This window comes from Ursus americanus, chromosome 20 (genome assembly GCF_024610735.1).
Source record: "Ursus americanus isolate L20-20 chromosome 20, mUrsAme1.1.p, whole genome shotgun sequence".
Classification (NCBI taxonomy): Eukaryota; Metazoa; Chordata; class Mammalia; order Carnivora; family Ursidae; genus Ursus; species Ursus americanus.
In genome coordinates, this window is record NC_142146.1 from 29,715,899 (window position 1) to 29,734,364 (window position 18,466).

The 18,466-nt window shown below is 35.5% G+C and overlaps 1 protein-coding gene across 1 annotated transcript in view; it reads left to right on the top strand.

Moving 5' to 3' along the window:
• DNAJC13 (DnaJ heat shock protein family (Hsp40) member C13) overlaps nt 1-18,466 on the top strand; it is a 119,993-nt gene that overhangs the window by 26,043 nt on the left and 75,484 nt on the right. The window contains exons 3-12 of the mRNA XM_045791762.2: nt 6,483-6,558; nt 7,357-7,506; nt 7,947-7,988; nt 10,716-10,916; nt 13,618-13,824; nt 13,916-14,011; nt 14,380-14,471; nt 17,738-17,904; nt 18,007-18,086; nt 18,169-18,338. Coding sequence (XP_045647718.1) covers nt 6,483-6,558; nt 7,357-7,506; nt 7,947-7,988; nt 10,716-10,916; nt 13,618-13,824; nt 13,916-14,011; nt 14,380-14,471; nt 17,738-17,904; nt 18,007-18,086; nt 18,169-18,338 — 1,281 coding nt within the window. The remainder of the gene's footprint in view (nt 1-6,482; nt 6,559-7,356; nt 7,507-7,946; nt 7,989-10,715; nt 10,917-13,617; nt 13,825-13,915; nt 14,012-14,379; nt 14,472-17,737; nt 17,905-18,006; nt 18,087-18,168; nt 18,339-18,466) is intronic.

The window sequence follows — 18,466 nt, forward strand, 5'->3', positions numbered from 1 at the left end:
ACTGAGTTATTGAAATAGACATTTGCAGAGAGTATGTGCTACACATTCCTTCTTCCTCCTTTCTGAGGAATACAACTTCTGATGTGAGTGGGTCATTTCAGGAGAAACTGATCTTTCAAGTGGTGTTTGACCAGAATCAGAGTATCCTGGTATTACAGGCATAGGAATGACCACTTTGCCTGTTAATTTTGTTCTATGTGTTAGGTATGAATTTAGCAGTTATGGTTACTGGAAACACAATGATACTAACTATAATTAATTCATTTACTCTAGTGGAGTTTGGAACTCCTCCCCCGTTACTCAGTCAACAGAATAATAGCAATAAGAATAGCTAACATTTACTGATTATAAATAGCAAGTGACAAATACTTTACATGGATGATTTCTTTTAATCCTCACATTAGGAGATAGATATTATACTATCCACATTTTTCAGATGGAGAAACTGAAGCTTAGAGAGGTTAAGCAAATTAGCAGAGGCTACATAGAAAGTGAATTCGAACCCAGGCAGTGACTCCAGAGCTGGTGGGCTAAACTAGTAAGCTGTAGTGCCTCCTTCAGCATTGCTTACCATTGATCTCCTGACTCTTTGAGAAATCTTGTACTTCATTTATCCTTAGTTTCATTATTTGATGGATTAAAATTCTAATTCAAGTAACTGGATTATGAAGCTTTTAATAGTAAAAGGAAAAACCCTAGGTTCTGTGAGAATCCTAACGGCTTCTTAGAAATTAGTAGCCAAAACTTACTTTAAAATGGTCGAAGAAACTATGGTGTTCAGCTTAGGAAAGAGGATTCAAAGTGAAGTCTGGTTGGCAGAAAAATTATTATATCCTATGTGAAGCTGAAAACCAGAACTTGAACCAACAGGTGAAATTTGTGGGACAGGATATATTGGCTTAATTCTAAGGAACAGTGGTTAATATCTACCGTACTGGGGAAAAAAAAAAATTACTCTTAAGGAAGGTTAGTTAGTTCCCTTGCACAGTAATGAACAATTAAAACTAGCTAACTTTGCCCAGGGTACTATAAAGGTTCAAGCTATATGTTATGGGGACTAGGCTAGGTAACATAAAAGCTGTCTTCCAAGTCTGATTAGGTCTGTTTGGCTTATATGAGGCCAATTGCATAGACTGTCTACTGAAAGCATTGAGGTTGTTTAAGTCTACAGACATAACACCCTGAATGCGCCTGATCTTGTCTGATCTCAGGAGCAAAGCAGGGTCAGGCCTGGTTAGTACTTGGATGGGAGGTTCTTAACTTTAAAAGTAATACACAAAGGTTTTATGACCTCAAGAAATTTGAGAACCATTATTTTATAGTAAACATAAGCTTTTTCTGTACTTTACAAAAAGAAAGTAATGTTGAATTTTCTCTATTTTGAGAGAGTTGAATGGTAGTGAAATTTTGTGCAGAAGAATATTGTGATGGTGGCCAGTATTTTTGGAGCGTCTGTTGACACTATTGTACATGTCTAATTGATACATGCTAATTAAGAGTATTCAAGTCTGGAATTAACTTTCAAACAATGACCGACAAGTATCTTATCTCTTAACTACTTTGAAGTTCATTTTGAATGTTTGAATTAGTTAATAATAAATAAAATGTTGGGAGGGGTGCCTGGGTGGCCAGGCTCTTGATATTGGCTCAGGGCATGATCTCAGGGTGGGTGAGATCTAGCCTGCATCCGACTCCGCGCTGGGCTTGGAGTCTGCTTAAGATTCTCTCTCTCCCTCTATCAAAAAATAAAAATAAAAATGTTGGGAGGAAACTGGGTCTTTGAGGGACTAACTCCCTCATTTACTGCCATGTCCTTGAACCCAGGTCTGATACATGCTCATTTAATACTGAGTCTCAATCCATGGTAATACTTAATACAGTATCTTATCTAATACATGAGGGTTTTTTCCCTAAAAATAGTTGCTGTAGGAAAAAAATAATGTCTTGAGAAGTTTTTTCAAAAAGGAAAGCAATATTTATAAGGATTATAAAATATAAGAATGGCACAACATAAGGGTGCCTGGGTGGCTCAGTCAGTTAAGCATCTGACTGCTGATCTCAGCTCAGGTCTTGATCTCAGGGTAAGTTCAAGCCCTGCATTGGTTCCACGCTGGGTGTTGAGCCTACTTAAAAAAAAAAAAAAAAAAGAATGGCATAACATTTTTATCTGCAGGAATTAGAATAATGCAGGAGTGTTCGTTTTAATGTAAGTTTAGTCTGTTAAAAAAATCTGAACATTATCTGTCAAATTCAGAACTAGATTACATCCCCAGCTTTTGCTTCAGTGGTTTTTGTTTCAGATGATCTTTCTTATCTCTGTCAGTAATATCATTAGCACCTTTTTACTTGTTCCTGTCTTTACCACCAATTGTTATGGGAGCAAAATGCCCCATAGAAAAGGTGCCTCAAATATGTTTTTTATTTAAATAGCTTTAGTTTCCTGATTCTAAATAATATTAAAGTTAATGGGTAATGTAAATTATATTATTTATTAAGCTGTCATATAAGAAGAAATCTGAGAGTTGTAAAAACTTGAGGGAAGAAAGTGCCTTATTTCCTGTAGACATTTAATGATTTGTGTAACTTTAGTTCCTGAGTAAAACGGGAACAAGTGCAATAATAAGTAAAGTCAATAATGAATTTCAATTTCTCAGTTGGGGGAAAAGTGGTCGTTTTTACAGTTCTTCATATTATGTAGATGGCATCATCTGTCATAAGTTTCTCATACATCTTGTTTACTTTAGTCTTTGTTCCTTTCATTATTTGGTTTTAGTGTAGCTGTATTTTATAAGAAATTTTAGTATGGGGGCGCCTGGTTGGCACAGCGGTTAAGCGTCTGTCTTTGGCTCAGGGCATGATCCCAGCGTTATGGGATCGAGCCCCACATCAGGCTCCTCCGCTGGGAGCCTGCTTCTTCCTCTCCCACTCCCCCTGCTTGTGTTCCCTCTCTCGCTGGCTGTCTCTATCTCTGTCGAATAAATAAATAAAATCTTTAAAAGAAAAAAAGAAATTTTAGTATGATAACTTTAACGAATTAACCAACAAATTCATTTCAAGCCTGTAAGAACAGCAGATTAAATTATTATAATTTATAAATGGCATTTTCTCTTTGCAGATAGCAAATAAAATGGGAGTATTTCATAAAAATAAGACCCTAGTCATTTCCTGATGTTATAGTGGTTATGACTAAAAAACTGGTGTGGAATTAGTTGCTATCTGACATATATTCTGTTTTAAAAACAAGATTAAATGAACAGGTCATAGTTTTGAGTGCATGTTGATTTGCGATTGGATAGGTTGGTCTATTCAGCTGTTCGACAAACACTGAGCATGTGCTGTATGCAGTGCTGGGCCTTAGGTGAGGAGTTCAGAGTTTCAAGATAATGAAGACTTGTACCTCCCTGAACTTAGGGAATCTTTTTTCTTTGTGACCAGTGACTTAGTAAAAGATACAAAAAAAAAAAAAAAAAAAAAAAATCGTAGGTTTGCAAGTGTGACTAACACACCATACATGAGAGATCATTTAGATTTTATTCTAAGGAGGCTTTACAGGTACTCTTCGAAGGTTTAGGGCTGCTTGTAAAGGTGTTTTTAATGACCTAGAAGTATTTGTTCTATACTTAAAGTGCAGTGGCCATTCTAGAGGACGGAGAGGTAGGAGGAGCTCTCATGGAAGGGGGAAAGAGGAGAATAGAAGAGAATTCTCTTAAGAATTTCCTTACAGCTTTCTTCTAAAGGAGGTTGTAGAGCTCAGTATTTTGTCTGAAAGATAGGTCTGAGTTTACTAGTCTTGATGGTATTTTGGGCCTAATGGACACTTCACGATCCTTTTCCTGAAGGATCTAGAATGTACTATCTCCAGTTATGGTAGTCACTAAGCAGCTGTGACTATTTAAATTTAAAGTAATTAAATATAAATAAAATTTAAAATTCACTTGCATTAGCCACATTTCAAGTTCTCAATAGCTACATGCGACTCACAGCTACATCATTAGTGTAGATACAGAACGTTTCCATCTTCTTGGAAAGTTCTTTGCACAGCACTGATCTAGACAACAAAGTTACACGTGAAGGATGTTAGAAGGGCTTTAGTTGTGTGGAGGAAATAGTTTAGAGTTGAAAAGAATATCTTCTTAGCTGAGATCCTTTAAGACTTTGAACGTGACAGCATTACTTGACATTGGAAACATTACGGACCTTTAATTCTTCTACTTTTGCTCCCAAAGTAAAGTAAACAAATTCTTTGGTGTCATTTCGGGATTATAAAATTTGGCATGTTTGACTCTCCAGTTGATTCTGAAAATTAGAATTTGTGACTTCACATTTCTGTCATATTTGATTTCATTGTGCAGTCTTCTGAGGCAGATAGTGATTCAACAAGATCTTATTTCTTTGTCCCTGTTAACAGATAAAAGCCTCTGAAGTTCCGAGACTTTTTAGCTGTTTAGGTTAATCCTCATGTACTTCACCAATCTCTCAAGGCTCGCCTGGCTTTAGAAAGCAGCAAATGAATGTTTTTATGTTAGAAGAGGGTATTCTCATTCTTTAGATAATTTCCCAGTCTATTTTAAACATGTGAAAAAAATATTTGTAGTTTGGCAATACTTTTTTAATGACTGTATGGTAAAGATTAATAAAATCTATCATTTTTTTCCCAAATGGAAATAACTTAGAAATTTTTATATAATATACTAATTAGGAAAAAATGGAAATAGAAAAATTAAATTGTGAAAGATCTGTCTTGATCTCAGTGGAAATCCTTCTAGTATGTTACCCTCAAGTCTGATAATGGCTATTGGTTTAAGGCATGTGTGTCTTTCTACTGTATTAGCAGCAGAAAAACATGATTTTCATAGATATCAAAAAGGCATTTTATTGTATTTAACATCCAGTTTTGGTAATTTAGAAATCTCTTAACTAAAATACAAGTAGGTACTTCAGTAGATATGACCAGTTATATTAATAGATTTTTCTAATGTTGAACTCTATTTTCCTAAAATGAACCTTCTTTGGTCATGGTGTACTACTATTTTAATAAGCTACTTGATTCTTCTTTTTTTTTTTTTTTAAGACTTTGTTTATTTGACACAGAGAGAGAGAGTACAATCAGGGAGAGTGGCAGGCAGAGGGAGAAGCAGACCCCTGCTGAGCAAGGAGCCTGTGGGGGACTGATTCCAGGACACTGGGATCATGACCCAAGCCAAAGGCAGATGCTTAACTGACTGAGCCACCCAGGCGCCCTGAGCTACTTTATTCTTATTGCTAATATTTATTTTAAAAATAGATTGATATATCTTTTTTCTTGTGTTGTCTTACCAGATTTTAGTTATCACTGAAAGAATTGAGAAACTGTCCTTAGTCTGTTTCTTGGAACAACTTAAGAAGCGTGGGACTTACCTGTTCCTTTAAGGTCCATCTTCTTGTTTGAGCCATGGTGCTTCTGTAGGTTGTAATTCTTCGCAGCTTTCTTAAGTTCTTCTATAAAGGGGTTGATTTATTCATAACTTTCAAACTTATCTGCATAGTTACACACATTATTTCTTCTGTATCTATGATTATCAATCTTACATATTCTTAATTTTGTTTTTGTGTTTTCTTAGAGTAGCTGATGTTTTATGTATTTTATTTTTAAAGAACTAATTCTTTAAGTTTTTCTTTTTTTTGTTTTTAAAGATTTTATTTATTTATTTGACGGAGATAGAGACAGCCAGCGAGAGAGGGAACACAAGCAGGGGAGTGGGAGAGGAAGAAGCAGGCTCATAGCAGAGGAGCCTGATGTGGGGCTCGATCCCATAACGCCAGGATCACGCCCTGAGCCGAAGGGAGACGCTTAACCGCTGTGCCACCCAGGCGCCCCTCTTTAAGTTTTTCTAATTCAGTTTCTATTTTTATCATTATGAATTCGTCTCCTAAAGGATTATTGATATCCAAGTGATTTTCTCCTTAGATGTGAAAGAAGTGAAGTGAGAAGTGAAACTTGCTTGTCTGTGGTGTAGGCTTCCTACTTCTATAAAATTGCAACACTTTAATAGGTACTTGCTTAAATAGAAATTACTAAGATTCCAGAATACTGCTGTGACTGACCAGTTGCAGGCCATAAGTTTTCCTTCTTTGCATCATGATGTTGTTGAAAGGGTATTTTTAAAGAATTAGTAGTGTGGAGTGTTGTTGTTCTTAATAAAATTTTCCCATTTAGAATCTTGGTATCCTCCAGTATTTTGTTAACTTCATGTATACTAACAACTCAAGCTTGCTTAGGTCCTGTTGTCTACTTAAGGATCTTATTAGTTCACAAGTAAAGTGAGTGGTAGTGGGTAGGTTTTAGTAACACTTTAGAATATAAAACTAAGCTATATTTAGTTAGCATTGAACTGATACATTTCTGTTTGTTGAAATATTCCTTTTGTGTTAATATCATATATTTTATTATAAAATGTTTCTTTTATTTAAGACTAAATTTAAGTACTTGTCTTTCTTTGTAGGTATAAGCGTGTCTTTTCAGTTGGAACCCATGCGATTACTACATATAATCCCAATACCTTAGAAGTAACAAATCAGGTAATCATGTTAGTAGCTGTTAGGCATTTTTTGAATTCCATTTGAATTTTAAAAGCTAGGTTATGACCCATGATTTCCCTGGCCTGAAATCAGTATTTTAGGTTAGAAAAGTCAACTTTGAAAGAGATGGATATGCTAAAATAATACTTGGTGCCGACTACCAAAAATAAGTAAATAAGAGAGGGTAGTGATGAATGTTTTTTTCTAGGCTCTAAGTAGTATAACTTTTTGATATTTGCTTTTGATGGTAGCCATCTCTTTTATGTAAATTGATACATTAGTTCTTTATAATTTCAAAGACTATATTGGAGCTGCAATAAAGGCAAACATAAATTAAGTCATAGTGCAGTGGTTGGAAAATACTTATGGAAGTAGGGTTACTGTTTATAAAGGCAAGACCAACTTGAATATGGATAAGTAAACATATTTAAGTATATTCTAGCTTATTTTTATTTCTAAAGTAGGCATGTTTTACAGATTCCTTTTTGTCTCTTCGTTTTAACAGATCTGTAGGTAATCAAAATTTTATTCCTCACTTCTTTTCACTTTTATGTATTTTAATTGCTTTGGATTAATGTCATTAATTATTAAAATTGGAATACAGATGGGATTTTTATTGTCTCTGATAACTGAAAACCTTTAAAAGCATTTGTTACAGAATTACTCTGAGATATAACATCTTCTAGGCCTCTGTATTATTTTATAAGATTTTTCTCCTTTAATCAGTGATTGTGAAAGTAAAGTAGTAAAAATAGTATTTAATATAGCATCAGTTGGAAGAATTTTTCTTTCTTTTAGTGGCCTTATGGAGACATTTGCAGCATCAGTCCCGTTGGAAAAGGACAAGGAACAGAATTCAACCTCACATTTCGTAAAGGCAGTGGGAAAAAGTCAGAAACTTTAAAATTTTCTACAGAGCACAGAACAGAACTTCTTACAGAAGCATTGGTAAGAACAGTTCCATATTAATAAGCTAAATTTCTCTGTTCTTTTTTTTTTAAATGAAACAGTTACATTAAAGTACAGATATTAATGTTTTGAGCCTTTGTTCCCACACTGCTTATTTTTTCTTATTGACCATTAACTTGATTCTGTGAAACTTTCACTTTCTCTAACTGAAAGGCTGAAAAATCCTGTATATTTAATAGTGTTTTTAACCTTTTTAAGCGTGTATAGAGAGCAAAGCGGTTGTATGTTTAATCTGTCTTGCTTTTCAGTGAAGTTCCACACATTTTTTATTGAACAATCTTAAACTATAACTTCAATTACATTTTTTAATATCAAGGTTATCAGGTTGGGATTTTACATGTTTTGGATAGAAAGGACTGAACTGTGAGTCTTCCTTACCAGTCTGTTGTCATAAACTGTGATTATGTTTTCTCTTTCAGAGATTTAGAACTGATTTTTCAGAAGGAAAAATCACAGGAAGGGCAAGTATTTAACAATATTAGTATCTATTTTTATTCTAATGTTGCCATTTATTACAGAAATCATTCTGTGATCTGTGCGCTTCTTTTATGGCAAAGCTAGAGGGAAATAAGAATCATCATTTAATGTTTTCTGGCATTGTGTGAGAGATGAATGTAGTTTAACAGGAAACTCCAATATGAGGAATTAGATTTATGACTGTTAATGTCGATAGTTGGGGAAAAAGTTTTCAGGCAGAACTATGGAACATTAAAGCCAGTGCTATAATAGTTCAGGTGCTCTTTATTCAATATTCTAAACAGCAACAGTAAGCATCACACTGTGGATAATACCTGCTGGAACATGCATTAGTTGTTTGATGTAGGATTTTCCTATTTCAGAAGTATTAAGGTTTTAAGAAGTTTGGAGTATATCAAAACTTTTTATACATTCTTGCACTGGATCTGGCTGCTAATAAGGCTTGCATGGTGCACTGACAGCTTTGGGGAAGCCACGGGTGCTTTTTAGAATCTCCATAACTTTCTCAGGTGTTCTCCAGTCATGTTACAATAGCATTTAAACTAAATCAGAGACTTCTGAGGAGGGGAGATGGGAGTTTATGCTTTTTTCACTCCCTTGAAATGCGGACTTTCTTTTCATGAGAAGGTATTGCTTTTGTAACGGGGATGGGGACAGAATAATGCCTAAACTGGTAGCACTGTTCAGAACTCTGGCTTCCGGTAAAAGGCAGGAACTGAATTCTGAGAAGCTGGCAGCAGCATTTCCCTGTCTTTTTAAGCCCGCATCCTTCCTTTGGATGTTCTGCTGCTAGTTTTAGCATCCCAGAAGCCTCACTGATGTCAAGTCAAGCAACTGACTGGCTGCTCAGGAGCCATTTAAAATAGATTAATGGCAGTTGGCAAGCTGCTTGTTTGTTGTTCCTCATGAACCACAGTCAGATTTCTATAAATTGTAATTTGGTTTGCTTATTTTAATTACTTTATGTTAGCAGTTGAGTTTTCTGTCTGTTTGGAAAAACAACTGCTTCCAAAAACATACTTTTAGATTTTGTTTATAAGCTTCCCTTTTTATCAGTTAACTTCAGCCACTGAATACTTTTAAAAACTGAGGTGGTAACAGTGTCTCTAAAAGATTGCCTAAAAGTCAGTCTGCCTAGTTTTAATCAGTAATAAATGGTACCTCTTCCTCCCCCAGATGCTCTGCTGGCAAATACTCTTGCATAAATTGAATTTGACCCTCAGGTCTTCAGTTGTCCCTAGATGTACTCTAAATCAGATCTCTAAGTCTGTCTCTTTTGGCCTCTGCAATCCTGGGGGATAATGATGTGTTTCTGTCAGCACATCTCATTATCACAGTTGATTATCAGCTGGGGGGAATAGAGACTGCAGAGTGGGTTGGCGCATGTGAACAAGTCTAGTTTGGAAAAGCACCACCATTTTTGTGGCTTCCCTTTTTCTGGAGAGAAGTGGCACTGCTCCATCCTTTAGATCAGAATCAAGGTTCTAAATATATTCTTGGGTTAATGCAGGCCCTTTGTCTTTCTGCAGAATTCCTTTTATGGAACTATAATGTGCATTATTATGCCATTGATCCATGATGCTGAGGGGACTTGATGTCATGACCCTGAGCCAAACTGAGGCTCATTGCTGGGTTTAGTGTTGGGGTGTTGTGTAGGTGTTTATTTTTTAATGCCTTACTCTTCTGAATACCTACCTGTTCAGTATTAGAAATAGTTATACTCCTGAGCAACCGATCTGCTTTCACCTGAAGAGTCCTGTAATTGACCATGTGTTCCTCTTTATATTGTTCGGTGGAAAACTTTGTGGACTTTTTGAATAGGTGAGGGGATAGTCATTTCACATCTGACACATGGTTACTTTTTTTCTTGCCTCATTTTGTCTTTATTTTAAATTATTTTCTCTTGTAACATTTTGGTTAGCAGCCTCACCTAAACCTTTTTTTCTTTTTAAGAATAAAACTGGGTGTAAATGGGGGTTGACCATTCTAATCATTTCTGATAGTAGGTACTTTAATTTACAAAGGAATGTTATTATCTAACTGGAATTTTACTTGCTAATGCAATCAGATTTATAACTTCCCATTGGTGTGATTAGAAAAGCCTAAGGTCAGACTGAGGCTTCAGCATTTTTGTGTGTGTAGAAAGAAAATGTATTAGCATACTGAACCAGCTCAGATTGTTTAAACTGAACACTGTAACTTCCTCAAAATGTGACTTACCTCTTTTCCATGTGTAAGTTGAAATAAAAGAATCCTCCAACAAAAGTTGAAACCTTTATTCCCAATAAAACTTTCAGAGTAACATTTCTTTTAGGACTGTTCTTTTTTCTTTTCTTTTCTTTTCTTTTCTTTTCTTTTCTTTTCTTTTCTTTCTTTCTTTCTTTCTTTCTTTCTTTCTTTCTTTCTTTCTTTCTTTCTTTTTTGAATAGCTTTGCGTAAGACGGACTCAGAATTGTTCATAAAATATTGTAACCCAAACCTTTGTTAATTTAAAAAAAATATAGTATCTTCAGTTTGAGTGAACGTTCTTAAATACAAACCTCCAAATAGCTAAAATTAATGTTTTTAAACAATTTGGATAGTAGCTCTAAATATTTATAATTATTGTTTAGATTTCTGGTTGTCTTAGCAGTGACTGATACATTAAGCATAACTTTATTTTATGATAAGCTTAAATATGAACCTAAGAGTAATATTATTTCTCTCTCTAGAGATATAACTGCTATAAGCATCACTGGAGTGATACAAGAAAACCTGTCATTTTAGAAGTAACTCCTGGAGGCTTTGACCAAATTAATCCTGCAACCAACAAAGTCCTCTGTTCCTATGACTATAGAAATATTGAAGGCTTTGTAGATCTCTCTGATTATCAAGGAGGGTTTTGTATACTTTACGGAGGATTTAGTAGATTGGTAAGTAGTATTTTTAAAAAGTCGTTTGAAAAGAGGCATGACCATTTGAAGGAGAGCAGCGTTTTTACAATTCATTTTCAAATTTCACAGGAGTCTTCTGGAAGGAAGTCTGGTATTAAGCGTGCAGGGTTTTTTAGCAAAGAGATCTGAGCTTGAATCTCAACTTAGAGCTTTTTAAAGTGGGGAGAGTAAAATGTATGGCATAGGTTTTGTTTGTGTGTGTGTGTGTTTTTGGTTTTGTTTTGTTTTTTTTTTTTTGAGGATCCTGTGAGATAACTTACATAAATGTTTAGCATAATATATGGCTTAGTAAAATGGTAGTTACGGTTGTTATTTTCATTAGTATTAATGTCTTAAAGATTCTAAGCTTTCTTTGAAGAAGTAATTTAAGATCTTTTATTTTTATAGTCTTCCCTCCTTTCCCCAGCTGTTTGTAATTTGAAATCTGAGTATTCATCGAAACTTCCAATTTGGAGTGCATTACATGTTTTTGTCTTGAAATTCTGAATTATATGTGAATTGTGTGGTACAGTAGAAGCCACTAAAGATGCTCAGACTCTATTTGTTAATTGGTAATAGAAGCTGAGCTATAGGTGATGACCATCTTTTTTTATAAGAAACTTTTTGCTTTCCTTAATTAAATCTTGCATCTCAAAGATGAGCAATAGAGTTTCCACAAGCAATAGAGTTTCCATTCCTTTCTCTTGAGAATTTTAATTTCTCTAGCTATCTTAGTGGCCTGGGAACAACTACTCCCAAGGTTTGGTGTTATATAGATAAATTATCCTTCTCTGGGTAGCAGAGCCAGGGCAAGCCTGGAACTTTTAGATATACAAGAGGCTAGAGGGTAGCAGAAGGGAAATAAAAGGAATGATAATGGGGGAGAGGTGCTAAACTATTTGGTTTACAAAATATGTTAGCTCTTCAGAGTTACAGGCCTTTTTCCATCTTTCACTCTTTGCCCAGGTGATGGATGCCCTCATCTAGGAACACACATCTAGACATTTTGTTACCTCTGAGTCTAGACCCCAAAGGTGAAGGCCCAAAGAGAAAATCAGTTCCCTCGCCGACCCTAGAGCAGCACCAGTTGTTGAAGTGCTGTCCAAAGGCTTCTCTCTTCCATGGACAGTGAAATTTGTAATGATTAACGCCTTGGTGGTGGTGGTGGGGGTGGTGCCTGGGTGGCTCAATTGTTTAAGCGTCTAACTCTTGATTTTGGCTCAAGTCATGATTTCAGGGTTGTGAGCTCAAGCCCTGAGTCGGGCTCCAGGCTCCGTGCTGGAGGTGGAGCCTGCTTAAGATTCTCTCTCTCTCTCCCCCCCCCCCCCACACTTGCGTGCGCTCGCTCTCTCTCTCTCTCTCTCAAAAAAAAAAAAATCCTTGGTGGAAAACGTACCTAATTACAGGAATACATATAGCCTCACAGACCTTAATGGGACCATATAATTCAGCCAAGCCTTACATTGTGCATAAGGTAAACATTAAGGATGAGAATTAATACTCCTCAATTGGCAACAGTTTTTATTATTGCTTAATGGCATCAAGAAATTTTAGTTTTAATCATCTACTCTTTAAGCATATTCTGCCTTTTAAAAGGCACTAGTTAAAATGGGTCGGTTCACTACAAATATGATACCATGACGGAAAACCTTTACCTGGTACCTTCTGCATACATAGTGACTATCCTAAGCAGCTGGGAATAAAATCAGGTTTTAGGATTTTAATGTATTTATTTTAAGTAATCTCTAAACCCAGTGTGGGACTTGAATGTACAAACCTAACATCAAGGGTCACCCCCTCCACTGACTGAGCCAACCAGGCACCCCTAAAATCAAGTTTTAAAACATGATCTCAACCAATGTTTCTCAGCAGGGGAGCTATTGGAATAGGGACAGGACAATTCTTTGTTGCATGGCACTCTCTTGCCTTTTACTTTGCAGTACATTTAGTGTTTCTGGCCCAGGCATCAAATGCAAGTAGCAATACCTTATCTTTACCTTTGTAAATACACTCCTGGAGGTTGATTTGTAATGTCCATTGGTTAATGGCTTGTAAACATTTAAGCATTCTTCAAGGTAATCTTGCAAGAAAACCCACTATATTAAAAACATTAAATCAGAGCTACTTTTGTTGAAACTGGGAATCCTGCCCATGTAGTACCCACTACCCCCACTGGACTTGTCTGGGGTCCCTGGGACCCCTTCTTGAAGCTCCAGCACACTGTTTTCTACTTGGTGACAGGAATCAGACTGTGAGAAGTTATGAGATAATTTCCATTCAATGAGTTATTTGCAGGGCCCTATATCCCAGACTTTGTGAGTTTAACTTAGTGTAGTAGTGATTCAAACAACACACTGCAGGGCACCTGGTGGCTCAGTCGGTTAAGTGTCTGCTTTTGGCTCGGATCATGATCCTGGGGTACTGGGATCAAGCCCTGCATCAGGCTCCTTGCTCAGGGGAGCCTGATTCTCCCTCTCCCTCTGCCTGCTACTCCTGTTTGTTCTCTCTCTGTCTCTCTCGAATAAATAAATAAAATCTTAAAAAAAAAACCACTACACACTGCTTATTTACCTTTGATAAGATCAGCTACCATTGTTTTTCTTTAGGATTGCTACTTCAGTCTCTTTCCTGTGAGTTGATTCAAAATGGTCACATTTTAGTTGTTTCAATCCTGACTCTTTAAATTTCACAATTTGTGCAGCATTTATTTGCATCAGAGCAAAGAGAAGAAATTATCAAAAGTGCAATAGATCACGCTGGTAACTACATAGGCATTTCACTGCGCATCAGAAAAGAACCTTTAGAATTTGAGCAATATTTGAATCTTCGCTTTGGAAAATACAGCACTGATGAATCCATCACATCTTTAGCAGAGTTTATAGTCCAAAAAATATCACCTAGACACTCGGTAAGACCCTGTGTTAAAGATAAAAATTTGTTCCTCAGGTTTTGACTTTTTTCTTCAATGACTTTTTAATGTGTCTCAATTTTGTTTGAAGGAACCCGTAAAACGAGTTCTAGCACTAACAGAAACGTGTTTAGTAGAACGTGATCCCGCAACCTATAATATTGCGACTTTGAAGCCTTTGGGAGAAGTAAGTTTGGCATTATTAGCCTACGTGAGATTTCTTCCTATGGATAAATTAGAATAATTTTCTATTTTAACATTTTTTCATTTAAAGAATGGAAAAATAAGAATCTATTTCATTCTTTACATTATGATATTTATTGAACTTAGAACAATGACTATTACAGAATTTATTTTCAAAGTATACAATGAATGGAACTTTTTATTCAATTATATGAAAATTTGAATGAGCCTTTTAAGCAGCTCTTAAATCTGATACTGTAAACAGTTTTTAAATATTGACTTTTGTAAGCTAAAATGATAATGTGTAGTTCTTCTAAAGAAATACCATAAAATGAAACATCTTTTGTTGAACTTGGTTTTTGTTTTCATTAGGTATTTGCATTGGTTTGTGACTCAGAAAATCCACAACTTTTTACCATTGAATTTATAAAAGGGCAAATACGGAAATATTCTTCAACAGAAAGGTATTTTTATTCATCAAACTTTTGAGATCCTAGTATATGCAAAACGAAGTGTGCCATCAGAGAGGAAAAAAAAATTTATAATCTAGAACTTTGAAATCATATAACTTAGGAAAAGACAACATTATTTTGTTGCATATTGAAAATGACCTTCATTCAGTTTTCAAATTTCCAAAGAGATTAAAAATGGTGATTTGATTTTAAATGGAATGATGAAAATAAAATGTTTTTCTGTAACTTATGCTTTTAAGGTATTTTGAAATAGCTTCTTTCGTTGTTAAATTGTTTGGATAACAGCAGCAAGTTACTTTAAATATATTTGAAGTTAGGTTCTTTAAGTTAGCATCAGTAGGCTAGTTACTAATTTTCCAGTGGAATATACCTGAATTTTTTTATATTACTCTGACTTGGCTGTTGCTGTGAAAACCTGTGAGATGATATAGCTCATAAACTCCTCCTGTAAGGTAAACACTTTAAGTGCTGTTTTACTGTGAATGACTAGATCTCCCTTCATATACTAAGCCGTTGTCATGGGCTTGGCAATTTTTACATTCCAGGAAGTTCTTTTATGCTGTAGGAAATAGATTGAGACTGAATCTGTTTTTAACAGGTAGTTGAAACAGTTCTGGTGCATTTTGCCACTGTCTGCAATACAGCCTTATTGAAGTATTGTCACTTCCTGGAGTATGACCAGTAACTGTTTCTTACCTTGGAAAGCTTTTGATCTAGGCTCAACAAAAATGGCATTTTAAGCAAAAGGTTGTATTTTTTCCTGTCCTGAATTCAAGGAAGAGAACTTCTGGGAAAAAAAAAAAAAAGGTAGTGCACATGTTCTAAGCCGAGGAGGGTAGCTCAACATTTATAGTTCGTCATGTGCTTTATGTACATTACATTGTTTAATCCTGATCCCTTGGAAGAAGATGCCATTTTTCCCAATAAAGTCTATATGTAGAAAGTAAAGCAATTTCTTTGTGACTTTGGATTAGGAAAAGATTTCTTAGATACAATACCAAATCACAATTCATTAAAGTCTAATTAATTAGACTTTTTCAAAATTGAAAACTTTGACCCCATTAGGAAAAGAAAAAGACAAGCCACAGACAGGAAGAAAATATTTGGAAAACATATAGTTAATAAAAGACTTGTTTCTAGAATATATAAAGAACTCTTTTAACTCAATACTAAAAAACAGATAATAGCATAAATATTCAAATAGACACCTACCTCATCGGAGAAGATATTTGAATGGTAAATAAACACATGAAAAGATCATGATTCATTAGGGAAAAGTAAAGCCGTTACATGTACACTAAAGTGGATAACGTCAAAAAGATTGGCAGTGCCCATTGTTGGCAAGCACATGGATTCTCATACATTGCTGGTGAGGATATAAAATCATGAACTGTTTTAAAAAATAGTTTCGCAGTTTCTTACATATAGTTATCGTATGACCTTATGTCAGTTCTACTCCTAGGTATCTACCCCAAGAGAAATAAAAACATATGCCCACATAAAAACTTGTATGTGAATGTTTATAATAACATTACTCATAATAGCCAAAAGTAGAAATGATATTTACATCACCTGGTGAATGAATAGGCAAAAATGTCGATTATCTGTACGGTGGAATACTACTCAGCAATAAAAAGGACTGAATCTTAAAAATACACAATATATAGAATAAGCAAGACACATAAGGCTATACATTATATGATTCTGTTTATTTGAATTTTTTAATAGACTATTTTTTGGAGCAGATTTAGGTTCATAGCAATATCGAGCAGAAGGTACAGAGATTTCTCCTATGCCTCGTACACTCTACTGCCCTGCCTCCTAACTGGCATAGCCTCCCCCATTACCAACATCCCCTACCAGAGTGATATATGTGTTACAACTGATGGCTGTGCAAGTTTGAACAAATGTATAATGACATTTGTCCAGCATTACAGTATCATACAGGCTATTTTCACACCCTAAAAATCTCCAGGGGTCCTCTCCGGCAGTAATACTGCTCCACTGATTTCATCTTGCCTTCCTCCCTAAACCTTGACAGGCACTCATCTTTTTACTATCTCCAAAGTTGCCTTTTCCACAGTATCATAGTTGGAATTATACAGTATGTAGCCTTTTCAGATTGGCTTTTTCATTTCCTCCTTGTCTTTTAATGGCTGGATAGCTCATTTCTTTTTAACACTAATATTCCATTGTCTAGACATAACCGTGGTTTATTTATCCATTTGACCTCTTGGTTGCTTCTAAGTTTGGGCAGTTATGAGTAAAGCTGTGGTAAACATCTGTGTGCAGATTTTGTGCGAACGGAAGTTTTCATACTTTGTGTAAATACTAAGTAGTGTGATCACTGGATCATACATATGGTAGGATGTTGAGTTTTGTCACAAACTGCCAACTGTCTTCCAAAAGTGGCTGTGCCATTTTGTATTCCAAGCAGCAGTGAATGAGGATTCCTGTTGCTCCATATCTTCCCCAGGATTTGGTATTATTAGTGTTCAATTTTGGTCATTTTAATAGCTGTGTGGTGGTTTCTTGTTTCAGTTTGCATTTCCCTGATGACATATGTGCTGAGTATCTTTTCATATGTTTATTTGCCATCTGTGTATCGTCTTTGGTGAGGTGTCTGTTAAGGACTTCGGATCAGTTTTTAATGAATTGTTTTTCTTATTGTTGACCTTTAAGAGTTACGTGTATATTTTGGATAACAGTCCATTATCACATACGGCTTTTGTAAATATTTTCTCACAGCCCATGGTTGCCTTTTCATTCTCTCGATGAGGTTATTTGAAAAAGCAAAACTATAGAGATAGAAAATAAGTGGTTGCCTGGGACTGGGAAACAGTTTTTTGAGATGGGCACAAGAGAATTTTTTGGGGTGATGGAAGTATACCAAAACTGGATGATTGCACAACTGTATAAATTTACTGAGAATTCTTAAACTGTACATTTTAATTGGGTGAATTTTTGATTTGTAAGTTATACCTCAGTAAAACTGTTTAAAAAAATCTTAAAGAAAAAACCAAAAACATTACATTTATACTGCTTAGGTAACTTGTACAAGGTATGTGACAGCAAAGTACAGAGCTAGTATTAGAACTCCAAGCTTTCCCATAAAGCCCCTGTTCCCTTGTGCTTCTCCTTGAACTTAGAGTGCCCTCCCCGAGCAGGTTGCCTGCTAAAGGGCCTGTGCTATATGCTGAATAAAAATTCCCCTTAATTATCAATCCTAAAACCTATTTATTTTTTACCTTGCTTAGAGATTCCTTACTAGCAAGTTTGCTGGATGGAGTAAGAGCCTCTGGTAACAGAGACGTTTGTGTAAAAATGACACCAACTCATAAAGGTCAGCGATGGGGGTTACTCAGCATGCCTGTCGATGAGGAAGTAGAGAGCCTTCATCTCAGATTTTTAGCCACACCTCCAAGTAAGTATCGATTTAAGTATAATTGCATTTGTCCATCTCCTTAATAATTTAAAAATTAGGAATGCAAACCTCTAAATCTTTTTGAACCCTTTCATCTTACAGATGGCAACTTTGCGGATGCTGTATTCAGGTTCAACGCTAATATTTCATATAGTGGAGTTCTGCATGCAGTAACGCAGGATGTAAGATAAATTGTATTATAATTTGTTCATTGTCATTAACTTTTGGAATGGGAACTTTTTGAAACATTCTTCTTTTACCTAGGGTCTCTTCTCAGAAAACAAAGAAAAACTGATCAATAATGCCATAACAGCATTATTGTCCCAAGAGGGAGATGTTGTTGCTTCAAATGCAGAACTTGAGAGTCAGTTCCAGGCTGTGAGGAGGCTTGTGGCTTCTAAAGCTGGTTTTCTGGCCTTCACTCAGCTTCCAAAGTAAGTTTTCTTTGAACTTCTTTTAGAGAATGCAAACAACTCAAAATAGCAGATAATTAACGGTTTATCTCTTTATATCTGTCTAAAACTGATACCTTTCGTACGTTGATATGGTAGTTTTTATTCAT